At 48.4% G+C, this 18,816-nt stretch overlaps 1 protein-coding gene across 8 annotated transcripts in view; it reads right to left on the bottom strand.

Annotated features, from left to right (window-relative positions):
* Positions 1-18,816, bottom strand: part of Slc39a11 (solute carrier family 39 member 11) — a 441,076-nt gene that overhangs the window by 297,673 nt on the left and 124,587 nt on the right. For all 8 annotated transcript variants that reach the window (XM_075989998.1, XM_075989999.1, XM_075990001.1 and 5 more), the window contains one exon: positions 7,265-7,423. In XM_075989998.1, the coding sequence (XP_075846113.1) occupies positions 7,265-7,423 (159 nt within the window). The remainder of the gene's footprint in view (positions 1-7,264; positions 7,424-18,816) is intronic.

Genomic DNA, 18,816 nt, shown 5'->3' on the forward strand with positions numbered 1-18,816 from the left:
GTGTGTGTACACTCGCCCATCAGTGTGCACATGAAAGCATGTATGTGTATGTGTGTATGTGTGTGTGTGTGTGTGTGTGTGTACGCGCCATACGTAACTGTGAATGTGTGTGTGAATGCATCCACATGCATGTCCATGACCACTCACGGGAACACATGCCTGATCTCCAGTTTTCTGAAGACCAGCAGAAAGCAAACTGCTAATTCAAATGCTGTGGCCAAGGGATCTGGAGTGGGTGGCCACCCAGGTGAGCCCTTGCTTCATGGAGGCAGATCTTTGGCTTTAAGGATGCTTATCTCAACCACAGGCTGCAGGGCTTGCTTCTTTGCAGCTTCCCCGCTGGCAATTCTATCGCTCCTTTGTATTGTGTTTTGTATTTTATGTTTACATTCAGGTTAACATTTAGAGAAACCTAGAATCCTCTCCACCATGCCAGCCTGGAAGAGACCCCAGCTTCAGCCCTGTTCTTGGCATGGGTTTGGATATGCAGGAGGGCCAGTCCCAGCTCTCAGAGTGAGCAGCAACTCTGGCTTTTTGGCTAAAGCTGGCCTGGTCCAGAGGATACTGGTCCAGGGAGCACTGTCCAATCCTAAAAGGAGAAAGCGTGTGAGGATGGCTATAATCAAGGAAGGATGTTGCTGAAGAGATGTGGGGTGGGGATGGGGCACCAGTTTGACTCTGTTTCAGGTCCTTCTTTGACCACACCAAGTAAGGGTCATGTGCACAGCAAGAAAGACACACACACACACACACACGCTTAGCCCCCAGCCCTTCAGCAGGAAGAAACAAGAACCCACTGGCCTGTGCAGCCGTTGCTAACCGCTGTCATTATCTTATTATGTTTAATGATTTTAAGGTCTGCATAATAAATTCACGGCTCCCCACCTCAGCACATCAAGGCAGAGGCAGCCCTCCTACTTCTCACCTGTGTATTTGGAAAAGGGAATTTCCAAAGCACAACGGCTGTGATCCGATTCATGGGTTGTCTCCAAGACACGGTGTTTAAAAAGAAAAATCCCATCTCTTCCACCTAAGCCTAGAGCATCCCCAAGGCTGCATGAGAGAGAGAATGACATCCCAGTGGCTTTAACTGCCCCCTCTTTCCCTACAAACTGGCCAAACCTCCTCTCTGTCCCTAAACTTGACTGTCCATTTTTTCCCTGACACTGGCTCTTTCCCCTCCAACTCCCTGGGACTCTGACTCCTTGGCCCAATCAATCTGAGATCTGTTGAGCAGCAAGACACAGCAAGGGAGGTGTGTTCCATGAAGCACCTGCCACCTGACGAGAGAGAGCTGCAGCCTGCGGGCAAGCCAAACCCTGTCCCAGTTCCCCTGAAGAGTAAGAAGGTATGCCATTAACTTAGGTGCGTTCTCGGTGTCTCTGCACCCACTCCACAAGTCGTCTCTGCCACCCCAACCACCCACAGGTTCTAGGTAACTCCAAGGTGGTGCCTGAAATGCTGCCTGACTCAAGTAGTGGCAATAGAACCAACCAGTCACGACTTTATAGCCTGACATATGAAAAAATGGGAGAATGAGCACAGGTTCTAACAGATTCCATGTTCACATTTTAGAAGCCCTACCTATGACGACAAGAACCACTCAGTGCTTGAGGAGTCTCCCTCAGCAAGTTCGTGTGTGTGTATGTGTGTGTTTGTTTCTGCGTATGCTTACACCTGTCCCACTCCGGCTCCTTTGGGAATAAACTTCATTGTCCAGGCATATTTTCATACCCTGGTCGAAAGCTAAAAGAGCAGGTAGTCCTGAAACCTCCTAGTCCTCTGCCTGCAAAGCCTCAGTTAGTTTTTGTGACACCTCAATGAGTCAGGACAACAGGAACAGCTAAAGCACAAGCATTACAGACACGTAAGCCATCTATCCTGCCCGCTCCAGAAAGCACGGGGCATAGATGGAAGAAAGGGAGGTCATGGCAGGTGTTCCAACATACACAGGCACTCACACATGGCCACAGAATGGCTAAGTTGTTTGGCTTTTTGGGTTGTGTGCTGTTGCTGTTTTGTGGTACTGGGGAGTAAACCCATAAGGTCACTGTTTTTTATATGAGTCAGTAAGGCCTCGGCATTAGGAAGTTGTTTCATGCCAGCAGAACCCAAAGCTGTATGTGATCACACTTCTCGGAGCCACAGGAGGCTGTAGGTATCCCCAAGAGCTGTACAAGTTGCCTCCACCATGGCTATGCCATTTCTAACTGTGAAAAAGTACCAGGCATGCCAACTCCCTAAAGCTTCACCTAGAGGAAAGACCTGGGGTTTCAGGGGGCCAAGAGCACCTCAGTCTCTGAGGCTCTGTGAACAGGAAGCCTTTCCTAACATCCTTCGCCCCCTCCCCCACCAGGACCCCCACTGTCATACATGCTGATTCTCCACTCAGGAGTGGAGTGTTAATTGGAGTCACAGATTCCTCAGCACAGCAGGCCCCTCGGGGAACCCCCACGTAGCCACCGGGAAGTGCTTAGGGACATGATGCACAGAGTGGGCTCTGGTTAGGAACGTACTGTGCCTGCCCGGTGGCCTATGACAGCATCCACAGGATGAGCTTCCTCTACCCAGTCATCTCTCTGGCTTAACCCTACAAGTATCAAGAGAAACTGCGAAGGGCTGGGGAGATGGCTCCGTCAGTAAAGTTCTTGCCGTGCCTGGATCCCTGGAGTATGCTGGCTGGCAGCCTGGCTAAATTAGTGAGCCCAGATCCTAGTTAGAGACCCTGTCTCAAAAAACAATGGGAGCCCCCCCAAAAAAGCCAAAAAACAAGGTGAAGGTGGACAATGGCTAAGAAACAACACCCAGAGTTGATCTCTGATATCCACACACTCACACATGTGTGTGCGTACACACATAAATAATACATCTAATTAACTGATTAAATAAATACCCAGAAACTTCAGAGATGCTCTCTTGGGATGAATCAAGCCCCTCCAAATTTTGTATGCTAAAATCCTAACCCCAGCACCTCACAATGTGACTGTCTAGAGATGGGATTTTAAGAGAGATGACTGGTAACTTGATAAGAGGGAGCCGTTATGGGGTTGGGGAGAAATCTGTCGCTAGGGTAACTCCCAGGGATCTACAAGGATGACCCCAGTTAAGACTCCTAGCAATAGTGGAGAGGGTGCCTGAACTGGCCTTCCCCTGTAATCAGATTGACCACTACCTTAATTGTTATCATAGAACCTTCATCCAGTAACTAATGGAAGCAGAGGCAAAGATCCACAGCCAAGCACTGGGCTGAGCTCCCAGAGTCCAGTCAAAGAGTGGGAGGAAGGATTACATGAGCAAAGGGGTCAAGATCATGATGGGGAAACCCACAAACAGTTGACCCAAGCTAGTGGGAGCTCACTGACTTTGGACTGATAGCTGGGGAATCTGCATAGGACCTAACTACGCCCTCTGAACATGGGTGACAGTTTTGTGGCTTGGGCAGTCTGTGGGGCCACTAGCAGTGGGACCAGGATTTATTCCCAGTACATAAATTGTCATTTTGGAGTCTACGTCTATGATGGGATACCTTGCTCAGACTAGATACAGGGGGAGGGGCTTGACCCTGCCCCAACTTGATATTTAAGACTTGTTGTCTCCCCATGTGAGAGCTTACCCTTTCTGAGGAGTGGTGGATGGAGGGTTGGGAAGGGTGAAAATGAGAGGGGAGGGAGAAGAGGAGGAAGAGGGTACTGTGGTTGGTATATAAAATGAAAAAAAAATCTTTTAAAAAAATTGAAAAAAAATATAGCTAAATTATTGCAGAGCCATGGACCAAATGGAGTGGCATCCTTATAGAGGAAATCTGGACACATAGAGACACCAGGAAGGATCACCTACACAGAAGAGGACCGCATAAGGACTCGGAGAGAACATGGCAATCCAACAGCCCAACAGCAAAGGCATGGGGACACTGGGCATTTGGACCTCCAGCCTCCAAGGAAGGAAAAAATAAATAAATCCTCGCTGTTTCAGTCACCTGGCCTAGAGAAGTTCGTTACCAAAACAAGCTGATACAAACATGCAGACAGGTAACCAAGAGGTCCCCTTTCAAAGCTGCATCCTTCCCTGACCGGGGACCATAAAAGTTCACCCTACATTCCAGCCTTTTCTATTGGCACAACCATGTCCCTCAGGAAGGAACCAACCACGGCTGCAGAGGCTGCCATTGGCCCAGCTAAATGCCAACGATACACCAGCCCAAAGTGCACCTCACGGGGGGAGGCAGGAGCCCATATCTCAACCCTCAAGGAAACGTTAGGAAGAGTGAGCTGGGACAGCTGAGGGTGAGGACCATGTCTCACTTCCCTGTAGCTCCAATCAGGCCCCCCATGGTACCAGCTTTACCCCATATCCTCGTGAGCCGCCCATACAAAGGCACACTTTCTCTCTCGTTCTTTGCAAATTAGAATAAGGCATGCTAGTGATAGAAAAAAAATCTACAAAAGAGAAAGGTACTAGCAAACAACCCTCTGCTTGTCAAAGCTTGCCCTTGTGACATGTCACTTCGGACATTAGTCACGTGTGGTTCCTGGAAGGAACTCCTGCCCACCAAAAACTGCAGCACGAGAGTTATGGGCCTGTTCCTCTCAGCTGAGTTCTCCCTCTGCTCCTCCAGAGCCATCTCCTGCCCACTCTGACTCCTCGGTAAGATTCCATGAATAAAAAACTGAAGTGGCTTCAGCTGAATGTACACCCCCTCCCCCCACCGCTGCCGCGGGCGCAACTCATCCCCCCCACCTCAAAAGTGGTTGGCTCCCAAATTCCAGGAGCAGTCAGCTTTCAGGGAATCGAGTCTTGCTGCCCTGGGAAGGTTCATTCCCTGCCTGCACTCAATCGATACCGTAGAACCACAGGGACTCCATATCAAAACCCATTAATTCACACTCCACATGGCACCTGCGGAAGGGCCAAGCTGCAGCCCTTTTCAAGTCGGGGAAGCAAATTACCAGTGCCACAGAGGGAAACCTTTAGCTAGCCTCGCAGTGCAGGGCAGCGGGCTGTCTCTGAGCATGACTCCGTGGACATCTGTATTCAGGAGCGGGGGCAATTAGAAACAAAGCCTGCCTATTTATGAGAACTTCTGAGACGTGTTCGCTCCCCTTCTCACATTAACCGTGGCAATTAATTTTTTCTCCAGTGCCCCAGAACAGATGTTTACTGAGTCTTCTGCCAACAGGCGAGGTCTGATTCCTGACGGTTGGGTGTCTCTTATCTCAACCCTTCCCCAACCCCACCCCATAACATTGAGCCTCCTCTCCATAGCCATTTCTGATTTTCTTTATTATCTATCCAGAACTCAACCCAGGAGCAACTGTGTCCTTATCTAAAGCATATATGAAAACAAACGGGAACCGAAGGTTGACGACAACAACAACAGAGCCCGTAGCCCAGTGCAAACTGGCCAGCAACTATTTACACTGCCCAGAGAACGCCCCTCTGCTCAGGCAGCTGCTCAAACACACCTGGTACTAAGCCTGGTGTCCACCAGTCCCATCTCTCCCGAGGTCCCAGGAATGAAGACCAATCATGACAGGAAGGGCTCTTAATGAGAGACTGGCTTAGGAGCCTGGGTAGCCCCAGTGAGAGAGAAGAATGAGAGGCAGGCGCAGGCTGTATGGAGCCATGGAGCCACTGAGACACTCGGAGCCACGGAGCCACAGAGCCACGTCAATCCCCTGCCTGGGAATTAAGGACACTGTATTCACAACCTTCCACTAAGAAGTTCACACATAGCTAGATGGGCTTCAGAGCAGAATAAACAGCTCCCCGTGACAGCCTCTAAAAGCCACCAGTAGTCACATCCGACAGCAAGGACGCCAAACATCCAGGGGGCAAAAACAGACACCGTCATTCAAGCTTCCCGTGATGAGAAAACAGCTGACAGATGGTGTTTCCTTGGGATATTATCACAGTCGTCCACGCAGCCATCACATCCAACTGGTTCAGGCAATGTGCTTAAATGTGTCTCCTCTGCAAGTGACAGAAGCCTCATGATGGCCCCGGGGCCCAGCAGTCTAGGTCCCATGAGGTCACTCTTTCCTTTCTCTAGTTGGTAATTTAAGGCAAGACAGGAGAAGGCTTAGGCATGGCTGCTCAGGCCTGAAATCCTAGCACCTAGGAGCTGAAGTGGGAGATTGGGAGTTCAAGGCTGCCCTGGGCTACGTAGAGAGAACCTGTAGGGGGGGGGGAGGGAGGAAAAGATGAAAGGAGGAAAGGAGAGAAAGAAGAAGGTAGGCAGAGAAAGGGGGTGGAGAATGACTAGAGGGCAGAGGGAGGGGTGGAGAGGGAGTACGCACACAAGAGGTCTCACCAACATCCTGGAGCATATATCCCCTAACTCCAACCACTCCACAAACTAACAGAAGAAACAATCTCAGTTTCTTCCTCTCCCTCTTCCCTTTCTGTGTGATCAGGGAACCCGGGCACCAACTTGGAAGTACTTCTGCCCACCTCTAAGACCTGTTGGGTATGAATGTGGTAAGTGAACCACATGCATCCCACCCTGTGACTGGCATCAACCTCCCCCACTGCCAATAGCATTCACCGTGGTAACAAGAGTTTAGCCAAAGGCTTCTTCCAGCTGCCATCACACAAGCCTGGAGTTGGCTCTCTGCTTGGCCAAGTAGTTCACGCCAGAAAGTGATGCCGGACCAAACCCAGATCACCTCCTGATTTCCACACAGAAGTCAATAGCTCTAATTCTCCCCGACACCAATGCTTTTGTTGTTTGTTCCTCCCACATGGTAGGGAGGAAATCAGGAGCTAAAAGGGATGTGGTCCATAAACATCAGAAGTGAACCTCAACCTCCCAGACTCCCCCTCTTCCAGCCACTTCCTGTTCACCTATGCAGATGTGATGAACTAGTAAATGTCTGTCACTGTCCTTAGGTGTGCTGTCACCTCCCTGATGAGTTCAGCAGTTCCTGAGGCCCAAACCAGGACCATAAGGCACTCCCTTCCCCCAGTTCCGGTTGCTCATGTATACATACATGTAACACCACATCAGGTACAACTTACATATCTGACATTCACAATCTGAACTTAGCAAGATGTGGTTCTGGGCTGTGATGGATGCGTCATGTTAATGAGCAAGCACATTCTTTAAGGAAGGAATCACCACTCACTTCCACTACTGTCTTGTCTGTGAAGAATCTACCATGCTACCTGAGATATGAATGGATCCAGCAAGGCAAAACAGAAATGGATGTACTGCCCAGAACCGAATGGCTCCTGACTTGACAGTTCAGGGGATCATGATACTCACCAAGTGCGGCATCAGGAGATCAGCCAGGTAGACGAAAGCAGCCCCCAGAGTGAAGCCAACAGCCACAGGGAAGAAGGCAAAGGCACCGAAGCCCCCTGAGGACGTGGCCATCTCAACCGCTGGTGCTAGCAGGGACCAATAGGAAGCCGCTAACATGACCTGCAGAAACCACAGGGAGCAAGTCATTGACCAATTGCCTTAGTGAGGGCGTCTACTGCTGCAACTGAACAACACGACCAAAACGCAAGCTGGGGAGGAAATGGTGGCTTACACTGTAGTCCATCGCTGAAGGAAGTCAGGACAGAAACTCAAACAGGGCAGGAACCTGGAGACAGGATATAATGCAGAGGCCAAGGAGGAGTGCTGCTTACTGGCTTGCTCCTCATGGCTTGCTCAGCCTGCTTTCTTATAGAACCCAGGACCACCAGTCCAGAGATGGCACCGCCCATATGGACTGGACCTTCCCCCACTGATCACTAATTGAGAAAATGCCTTATAGCTGGATCTCATGGAGGCATTTCCTCAACTGAGGTTCATTCCTTTCTGATGACTCTAGCTTGCGTCAAGCTGACATGCAAATTCAGCCAGTACACCAACCCATAAAGGCTTTTTGGGGTGGGGGATCCTATAAGGTGGAGACCCTATAGAGGGACTCTCATTAACCAACCCATAAGGCCTCTGAGGAAAACCAACCTATAATGCCTTCTGAGGAGTGGGAAACCAAACTATAAAGTCTTGGGGTGGGGGAAACCCATAAGGCCTTGGGAGTAGGAGGAACCAATGCATAAGGCCTTCCAGGAGGACCTCACTATTATCTATGTCATAATAATATGGTGGTAGCTACTATCTCAACCAAAAGACTACCCCCCAAAATTCCAAAAGTTCCTCCCAGAATTCATGTTTTATGAACCTAACTTAACAAAGGTGAAGCCACTGTAGGTGGCCCATGCTCTTGTAAATAACCCCTCACTCACGTTCCTGCAAGCATGGACCCATTGGGTCGACAACAGCAAAGGCATGAAAATGGAGGCAGGCTAGCTGAGGAGAGGAAAGGGATCAGCGGGAATGGGAAGGGCCATAGAGGACAAGGGGAATGAAAATGATTAGAATATGTAGCATATTTTATGAGACGGTCATCATGAGACCCATTGGTATGTATAATATAATTAATGCATGCTAATAAGGATAAATAAAAATAAAGAGACCCAGTTTGGTGCAGGACAGTGTTGATCTGAATGGATGGACTCCAGTTTGCTAGCCTCTGGCATAGGAGTTCTTATCCAAGAGTGATTCACTCCATGGGACAGATGACAATGTCAAGCAAGAGTCACTGAGGGTGGGACAGAAGGGCTATGTCTCATGATAAACATCTACAATATGCATGACAGCCCCTGACAACCAACAGACATCTGGCCCCAGATGTGAGTCCTAAGGCTGCTGAGAAGTGCTGTTCTAAAGCTCCCAATACAAACTGCTCCAAACTACATAGGCTCCAGTGCATGAGATCATGGCTGGTTATTAGAGAGATCTTCTTTGTGTTGAACTGACATGTGTCTCCTCTTCATGTTTGCCTCTTCATCTCTTTTCCTGCTCTCTGGCACATCAAAAACGGTGGGCCTGCCCCTTGTGCCATGCGACAGCATTTGAAATGTCTGAAGATGCCAGTATGTCAATGTCAGACGGGTCTCTTCGGTGTCCTCGTCTCTAAAAATGAAGAGGGAAGCTAATATCTATTGATCAGCAGCCATTTCCAGCCACCAACGTTGACATCTGAGATCCTGTCTTCATATCACAGCCCAAGGAGGAGAATGTTTTCCGTTGTTATTTGTGGAACAAGAAACTTAATCTCAGGCTGGGGATATGGGCTCAGTCAGAACACTGTTTCCTAGGTAAGCATCAGGACCTAAGTATAATCCTCCAGAGTCTGTGCTGAAAACGCTGAGTGTGGCAGCCCGTGCTTGCAGTCCCAGCTCTGGGAATGTGGAGAGCGTGGATCCCTGGGGGTTGATGACCAGCCAGTGTAGACGGATTAGCCAGCTCCAGGTTTCCTATCTCAATAAGCATAGTGGGTGTTCTTAACCAGCCAGTGTAGACGAATTAGCCAGCTCCAGGTTTCCTATCTCAATAAGCATAGTGGGTGTTCTTAACCAGCCAGTGTAGATGGATTAGCCAGCTCCAGGTTCCATGAGAGTCCCTATCTCAATAAACATAGCGATGCCCTTGAGTAACAACACCAGAGTTGATCTCCGGCCTCCACAAGAGTGCACATGCATGTAGATGTCCTCCCACTTCCACAGCTAACCTTGGTTGTCAACTTGGCACACCTGGAAGAGGGAACCTCCACTGAGGAACAGCCACCCTCAGAATGGCCTATGGGTATATATCCGCGTGGCATTTTCTCGGTTGATGTAAGAGGGCCCAGTCCACTGTGGGCAGTGCCATGCCCGGGCAGGTAGTTCTGGGCTGTATAAGAACGTAAGCCTTGGAACAAGCCAGTAAGCAGTGTTCCCCCATTGTCGGATTTCCTGCTCCCAGGTTCCTGCCTTGAGTTCCTGCCCTGATCTCCCTCTGTGATGGGCTGTGACCTAAGATAAGATAAAGCTGTAAGATTAAAACAAACCCTTTTCATCTCCAAGTTGCTTTTGGTCAGTGTTTTCTCAGACCAACAGAAAAGCAAACCGGGCCACTCCCACACACAAAAACATACACATTAAATATGAAAAGAAACTGAATCTTAAATACTAAGGCAATTTGCTCCTTTTCACCCAGGCAGTAAGTGCCGGTTGCAGGGCACAAACCAAGCTGTACCATAATCAATTCAATGACTAGAAGGAAAAAATGAGGCAGGTCTCAGAGGTCAACAAGCTCAATTTGACAACCTGTTCTCCAGAGTTGACCAAATTAACTAATCGCCTGTGACTTTTTAATCTTACACATGCTGTGACATCTTCATGGTGAGAGTACACCCACCGCCTGTCGTAACAGTCACAGACGACATATAAAATGCCGAATGGATTTCTAAAATTTACTTAATTATGCCGCGTCACCCATCTCCGAAATAACACAGTGACAGAACCAGGCATTAGGGCAGCGGGAAGAAAGAACGGGCAAGGCAGGAAGCCGTGGTGTCCCTTCTCCCAGCGACTGCTCGCACCAAGTCACTTGCCCTGGAAATGATTTTCCAGCAAAGGTCTTAAGGGCACCCATGGAAAACTGCCTCAGCCTCTGAAGCGCCCAGGAAGGATGAAAGGTGCATCTTAACTAGATGGGAGCAAAGACTGAACAGTTCGATGCCTTGAGTCCGGGCTGTCGTAAAAGACAACAAAAGGATTTAAGGACTCCCCACCCAGACTTCACTTCACCAGCTTTAGATTCCAACAGCCCATGTAAGCTCACCACCTGCACAGGGACAGACTTGGAAACTTTCTCATTCTCTTCTGTGAACTTGACCCAATCAGTAACGTGTTTCCAACACAGCCTTCCCGCTTCAACAATTTCAAAACCCTAAGACCCATGGAACCCTCTCATCAGACCTTCTAAGACTGCTCTACATACAGGGAGGAGATGAAGCAACTCTTCCAGTATCACCTGAACTACTTCCCCAGCCTCTTGGTTCCTTCCTGTCTCAACACCTACTCCAACACCTCTGTTGCAATGTCCATCTTCTGCATCTCTGGGTACCAAATCTGTTTCCTGCCTGTGATAGCTAATCTTGGTAGTCAGTGTGACTGGGTCTGGAATCAACTAAAAGACAAGCCCCTTAGCACTGCTGTGGGAGATTTCCTGGCTTATATTATCAGAAGAGGAAAGACCTATCCTAGATATCGGTGGCACCTCCCAATAGCAGCCCGGATAAAAAGAGATAGCAGAAAAGCCTTTGCTTTATGCCTGCTTGCCTTCACTCTGCTGGTGAGTTCATCTTTCCTGTTGCTGAAGCATTCCTTCACCAATATCAGAACCAACTTCCCCAGGCTTCCAGTGCAGACTAAATAGCAAAAGCTCTCCAGGAACCCTCGAGGCCTTCAGCACCAGATTGGGGCTGCTGTGACATCCAGCCACCTAGACCGAAGAACCTCTGGACTCTCAGCCTCTCTAGCCATTGCTGGACTAGCTAGACTGTATCAGGTCAGACAACCCAATAAATCCACTTTAATATATATTTATCCTTTTGATTCTGTACTCTAGAACCTCTAGAGGATCACCACAACTAATACATGTCACTATACATGAGAAACATGCCAAGCTCCCACAAATATATTGCTCAATATGGAGCAGAGAGGCATGCCCCTGCTAAGGTGTGGACTGGTCTGAATGAAAATGGCTCCTACAGACTCAGGGAGTGGCATTATTGGAGCTGTCACCCTACTGAAGTAAGTAGGCCTTGTTGGGGGAAGTATGTCACACGGAGTGGGCTCTGAGGCTTCAGATGCTCAAGCCAAGACCAGTGTCTTTCTCTTCCTGGTGACTACTGATCCAGATGTAGAACTCTCAGCTACCTCTCCAGCACCATGTCTGCCCGCATACTGCCATGCTTTTCACCATGATGACAATGGACTAAACCTCTGAACTGTAAACCAGCCCCGATTAACGTTTTCCTTTCTAAGGGTGGCTGTGGTTGTGGTGTCTCTTCACGATAGAGCACTGACTAAGATAGAAGTTAATGATGGATGCTTGGAATGGAGGAACATCCAAGTCAACACAGGTGGACCTCCCCACAGAAATCGCTGTTCTTCGCCCTTCTAGACAAATCTAGATCCACTGTGGAATGTCTTCATTTTTTTATTTTATTTCCTTGCCAGCCTCCTGTTTTACACATGAACTGAGAAGTGGCAAAAGAACAATTTGTACAATGCACTGGGCTCCTGTCTAAACTGAGTGGGGCCAAAGAAAAGCTATTTCAAGGGCATGTGTGGAGGACATGATGCCCCTGTGCTAATGTCAAACCTGTGACTTTCTTATTTTCTGGGTCAGAAGAATTTCTGCCACACTAAGATGGAGATGGCATCAGAGCGGGGCCCGTATCGTGCCAAGGATCTTCACAAGGGTGTGAGAAGAAGGCCCTTGGAGAGGAGAGATGGCACCAAACCAGATGCTTGACTTTATTTATATGAAATACACAAATATAGACATTCACACAGACAGAGCACATCACTATCTGGTAGTGGAGGATGGGAAAATTGTTCACTGTGGATGCTCTGAACGCCACTGAATGGTCATCACTGCATTGTATAAATCTTACCACAACTTACTTAAAAAGTTAGGGTTGACCTAAGCAACTGTGAGGACCCTATCTTGCACTACTGCCCCCTCAGAGGTGTGCTGAACTCTCTGGCTCTTGTTGCAACTCTGTGTCTCCATCTGTGGCAACGTCAGGACCTGGCATCTCTGACCCTTGGCTGGCAGTCTGTGTTCGTGACAACATAACGCAGAATTTGGACTCAGAGGCTCGATCAGGCACTAACTAGTGAGGTGGCCCCAACACACAACATGAGTCCTCTTGGCCAACTGGAAGTGATGCTACCAACCAGGGCTAATGGGAGAATGTAGCAACGGGGGCCCCCACACCAACCCCGGAGCTGGCAGGAGGCAGGGACTATTCTGGATCCTCCCACTTCCCAACTCTCTGCTCACTAAGCATGTTCCTCCTTCCCCTGACTGAGCCCAGTTCCCCTCTGACCGGGGCCCTTATCCATCTCGCTGGATTTGCTCTCTCCCCAAGCTCCCAGGATTGTGCACATGGTAGGCTCTGGCTCTGCTCACAGCATCTCTGTGTGCTGCCGCCACTCAGCAGAGCAGCCTTGGATGGGGACGTGTTTAGTATTTGTCACCTAAACAAGTCCTCTGTCATCCCTGCTAATGAAGGGGAGCAGCGGGGGTGGAGAAGCCAGAACGAATGATCAGGAAGTGATTCAACCCGCCTTTTGAGTCTGTTGCCTGCATTTAAAGTGATTTTTTAACCTTCCAAATTAAGAAGCGCACAGGCTCACACTCAGATGCCTTCACTCTTCTGACGAACGCTGGCTGAGAAAACAATGTAGAGGGTCCTTAAAAAATTAAAACTAGAACCATGCTACCGGGGAGGTTTCTGAAGGAAATAAAATGAGACCATAAAAGAGCTAGTTACACTTCTGCTCATACCAGAACTACAGGCCACTAATAAACGACGGAATGGGCCTGTTGAGGACCTGCATCCGGAAGAGGAATGGGGCATAATAAATTTATGACTCTAATAGTCCCTGAGTGCCCCAGATGTAGATGGGCAAACAGGCAATTAAGGAGCGTACAGTGTGATCCCCGCCCAGAAGAGCACCTTGACCTAGGGATTGCAACACTAAGCATGTACACACTTGACTCCCCACCTTCCTCCAGGGTGGCCCAGGCCCCCAGAGAAGGACTCATGTGATTATATATGCCCCCAGATGGGATCCTAAAACACAAGAGGGACATGAAGAAGGGAACAGGTGACGCCCACTGCCTGGAGTCTTGCTTGCTGTCACATTCCAGTGTGCTGGACTTTGAGAAATGTTCCCTCGGGATCCTTGGTCCACAGTTGTGGTGCTGTGTGGAAAGGTCATGGAGCCTTTAGCACATGGAGGCTTGGGGCAGGATAGATGGTTCATCCCTAAGACAACCCACAACCATGTTCTTCCAAACAACCAGGGTTTGATTCCCAGCCCTGACATTATGGTTCACATGGTGTATAACTGCAGACCCAGGATATCTAACACCCTCTTCTGGCCTCCTCAGGCACTGCACACACATGGTGCAAAGACACACACACAGGCAAAACATCCAAATATACAAAATAAAATAAAAGGGAAGAAAATCTAAAACTGAAGCCTTGTGTGGTGATTTGAAAGAAAATGGCCTTCTGTTCAAGATGTAGCAGCACCAAGTCTGCCTGTATGCCACCATGCTCCCTTCATGACGATAATGGTCTGAACCTCTGAACTGTAAGCAAGCCACCCCGATTAAATATTTCCTTCATAAGAGTTGTCATGGTCATAGTGTCTCTTCACAGCAATAAAAACCCAAACCAAAACACCTTGCTAGAGGAAGTACATCACGGGGTGGGGATGGTAGGCTCTGGGATTTTAGAACTTGGACACACTTCATGTTCTCACGTTCAGTCGTGTTCTCTCTCTCTCTCTCTCTCTCTCTCTCTCTTTCTCTCTTCCCTCCTCTCTTCCTCCTCCTTATTGCCAGGTCTTCTCCACCATGATGAACTGTGTCCCGTCTGGAACTGTAGGCCAAAAGAAGCCATTTTCTCATCTAAGTGTCTCTTTGTCAGGGGATTCCCCCACAGCAACAGAAGAGGAAGGGGAACTCAGTGGTGGTGTCTCAAGGCTTCCACAGACTTGACTTGTGGGAGATGCTCACATCCTAAAGATACATGGAAATTCTCTGCACCATTTTAGGAACTTCTCTAAAAATAGAAAACACCTCCATGGTGACCAGTTTATTAGAGATTGCTAATAGGTTGCAGAAGGAGGGAGGGGCTGAGGGAGGTCACTCCAGCAAGGTGCATAAACCTGAAGACAAGAGCACCCAGGGTTTGTTCTGTGATGTCAGCAGGGCACAGGCCTGGGGCTTCAGCATGTGGTAGCCAGAGCGACAATGGACTTCACCTCCTTGAACGCCAGGGCTTCCCATCTAAAGCTCAGAGTAATTCAGGATCACCCACGGATATGCTGCTGAAAATGACCAGCGAGGATCTGTCTGGAACCATGGCCCGACGCCAAACTCACAGTCCCCACCCAGAAGCCGCACACGCTATTTCTTGGGTGTTTGATATTACTCAAGCTTTCTGTTATTGTTGCTGATGGTTTCAGCAGATAAATAGATTTTATTAATAACAACTGTGACATTTCAAAACACAGAGAGAGATTATTCATTAAGTAAATTGGGAGTATTGGGACAGCTAGTCTGATTTTTGCATTTGAGTAAAAATCAAAACTGAACTGTCATTGATTTTACTCAAGCAAATGAAACAAATACAAAAATGTTTGAGGGGCTGTGTGTGTGTGTGTGTGTGTGTGTGCGTGCGTGTCTCCAGTACTCTGGGGGAGCAGAGACTTAAGGACACTGGAATTTGCTGGCCCCAGCCTAGCTCTAGCATTATTGAGAGATCCAGTCATAAGGTACTGGGGTGGAAAGTCATAGATCAGGATATCCAGTGTCCTCCTCAGGCCTCTGCACACAGACACAGGCATGCATCACACACACACATACACACACACATCTGCACACATCTACACACGCATGCACATGCAAACATACACACACACACGGTAAAAGGGAGTCCAGGAAAAACAGAATATTCTAGATTCTTACTTATACTCCCTTAGAGTAAATTCCTCATTTCCCATCTATCGTTCTTATAATCTAGCCAAGTTCATGATATGAGCCTTGCTCTCCAAATATCATGTCTCAGGGACCCATACTTCCCATTGCTTATAACTTCTCCCTGATGTCAGAGGTACCAGCACAAAATAATCACAAGCAACCAAACACCGAGCCCACCACAGGTAAGCCTTTTCATCTGTGTGGTGCTCCACCTGGGACAGTTTCCACTCCAGAAATAGAAGTGAGTTTGCGAAGAGCTCCCCAAGGCACATGGCACAGAACGCTGAAATGATGGGTGCCGTGAAGCCGTCCTTCCCTTTATCACAGTAACTTGGGGTTCAACACAGAAAGAGTATTGGAATGACAGAACAAAGTCTCCATCTTAAAGAGAAAGAAGGACCAGAAATGGCCACACATACTTTGTTGCTCTCCATTCTCTGCCCCTTTCAAACGGTGTCTGCAGTTCAGGTGGCCCTGCACCTGCTGCGGAGTGGGCTGTCTGCAAATGGGCGGCAAAGGAAATGAACACGGACTCTAGTTTAGAGGGTCTGGGAAGATGACTCCATCCGGAAAACATCTCCTGAGGAAACACAAGGACCTGAGTCTGATCCCCAAGACCCACATAAAAAACCAGTAATGGTGGTGTATGCTTCTGATCCCATCTTTGGGTAAGAGGGACAGGCAGACCCTTGAGGCTCACTGGCTAGCCTAATGGGTGGGCTCTCGGGCCCCACTGAGAGTCTCAAAAAAAAAACAGTCTGGGAGCAACACCTGAAGCTATCTCTAGCCTACAACACACACACACAGAGTGTACACAGCTACAGTATAATTAACTAATAGGCACAAACTTGCAACCCATAAAAATCAAGGCAATAATTACTCCCAAGGTACAAAGCCAAGCAATGCTTCTATGTTCTGTCTCCAAATCAGGTATAAACATTTTTCTATTCAACCAACAAAGACTTGGGTAGTGATTATGTAACTTATTAAGATCCTGGAGGGCTGGAAAGAAGAAAAGACCCAAAGCAGATCCATGCCCTGCCTTTACCAGGAGCTGACTGTGTTCCACAAAGGAAAGATTCCAGAAGCCATGCGAGACATCTGGACAGAGGCATCTAGACTGACATGTGGAGAAGTCACCACCATCATCATCATCACATCAAAGGAGACACTAGCGGGATAAAACAGACGTTACAGCCGAGCCTCACAGATTACACGGGGAGCCTCTTGAAGGCTGGACATGTTTAGGTTAAAAGTCCAAGAACGGGAGCTTTCTAGCTGGCATTTAGAGCCCCTCTGGTGACAATGAAGAAGTATGGCTGCTGGGACTGAGTGACTTGATCTGAGGCCACCAGGAGCAGCCTTGAATGACAGAAAGGAGGGACATGTATACACTCAACTCCATACCTTCCTCCAGCGTGACCTATGCCCCCAGATGGGATCCTAAGACACAAAAAGGACATGAAGAAGGGAACAGGTGACACCCACACCTGGAATCTTGCTTACTGTCACATTCCAGTGTGCTGGACTTTGAGAAATGTGGATCCTTGGTCCACAGTTGGTGGTGCTGTGTGGAAAGGTCGTGGAACCTTTAACACATGGAGGCTTGGAGCAGGATAGATGGTTCATCCCTAAGACAACTCACAACCACTGTTCTTCCAAAGAACCAGGGTTTGATTCCCAGCCCCGACATAATAGCTCCCAGGGTGTATAACTCCAGTCCCACCATATCAGAAAGTAGGACGGAGTTAATAAGGCTGGAAACCAAGGACCAGGAGTCGGGCTACAGCCATGCTCCAGATTTGAGATGGAAAAGAATGGATTGACTATAGAAAGAAGGAAGGAATGTACATGGGATGCTCCAGAGTGGGGTACCCCTCACTTCCATGTCCCCCAATCTTGAATCACGTGATGAGTGGACACAGGGGTTCTACACTGAGTCAGCTTTCCAATCCAGCATGTCAGTAATTGGTCATAACTCAGGTATGAACCAAGTTCAAAGAGTGGCTCAGTCTATGTAAGGTGATCAACAAGCCCCAGACAATGTCAGTCCCATACAATTACAGTTATTTGCTGTCACAGCTAACGTTTCTTACCCATGCTCACCCAGCACCAGAGACAGTCAAAGCTTGCCTTACACAACCCACGTCACATATGCTTAAAACAATCCCATACACATGAGAAAAATCTACAACATAACCCAGTATTTCGTTCCCTTGCTAGTTTCCCAAGACAAATGAAAGCACATAACTAACAATGCCTTGCACAGAATGTTCCCAGGGCTCCAAACTGGAAACACCCCAGATGTGACATGGATTTTCTGTGTCTTTGGGTAGGTATATACAGTTGTGTACAGTTGTCAAAACACAGCACACACTGGAGCCTCCCTTTGAGAGGTAGATGTGGAGGGAGACCTGGGCTCCACTTCCTAGCCTGCCCAAGTCCTTTGCCTGAGGTGTGTCACCGCCAGTCCCTGGGGCCGAGGCTACTCCCTCGGCTAGTCAGTAAGCATGAAGAGGTCATCCATCCCAACATGCTCAGTGACACACTTCTGGGCTCTTCATCCCTTTCCTAAGCAGGAAATCCCCAGCCATCTAACAAAATTACAGTTGGTGTCAAATCACGGCACTGAACAGCAGCTAAAGAGCAGGGACATGCTCCAGAGAAAGACTCCTACCCAAACATCGTAGGTCTGGGGGATGGGGGTATGTACATACTAGGGATCTAAGCACTCAAGTCTCTCTCAAGGCCATGGTCACCCTCAGAAAATCTAAAGGCTTTTCTGCATTCACATGGCCTCAAGTTGCTCAGTTTGAGTCTATTGCTGCAGAGAAAGGAAAATGGAGGCAGAAGGGAAAAGTCCAGGTGAAAACAATGACTTTGGTGATTCACAAAGAAACAACTTGGATGCTTGTGTGTGTGTGTGTGTGTGTGTGTGTGTGTGTGTGTGTGTGTGTGTGTGTACACATATTCATGCCTACATGGGTACGCGTATGTCACAGCCCATAGGTCAATCTACACTTTCTTCCTTGTTAGGGACAGAGTCTCTTTGCTGTTCACCACTGACTGAGTGTGGCAGGTGAGCTGATACACACGCTTTTAGGGATTCTCCTGTCTCTATGTCCCACTCGTCATAAAATCACACAGATGTGTGCTACATACCAAGCTTTATGTGATTCTGGGGATTCGAACTTCAGTCCTCATGC

This window comes from Microtus pennsylvanicus, chromosome 11 (assembly GCF_037038515.1).
Source record: "Microtus pennsylvanicus isolate mMicPen1 chromosome 11, mMicPen1.hap1, whole genome shotgun sequence".
NCBI lineage: Eukaryota > Metazoa > Chordata > Mammalia > Rodentia > Cricetidae > Microtus > Microtus pennsylvanicus.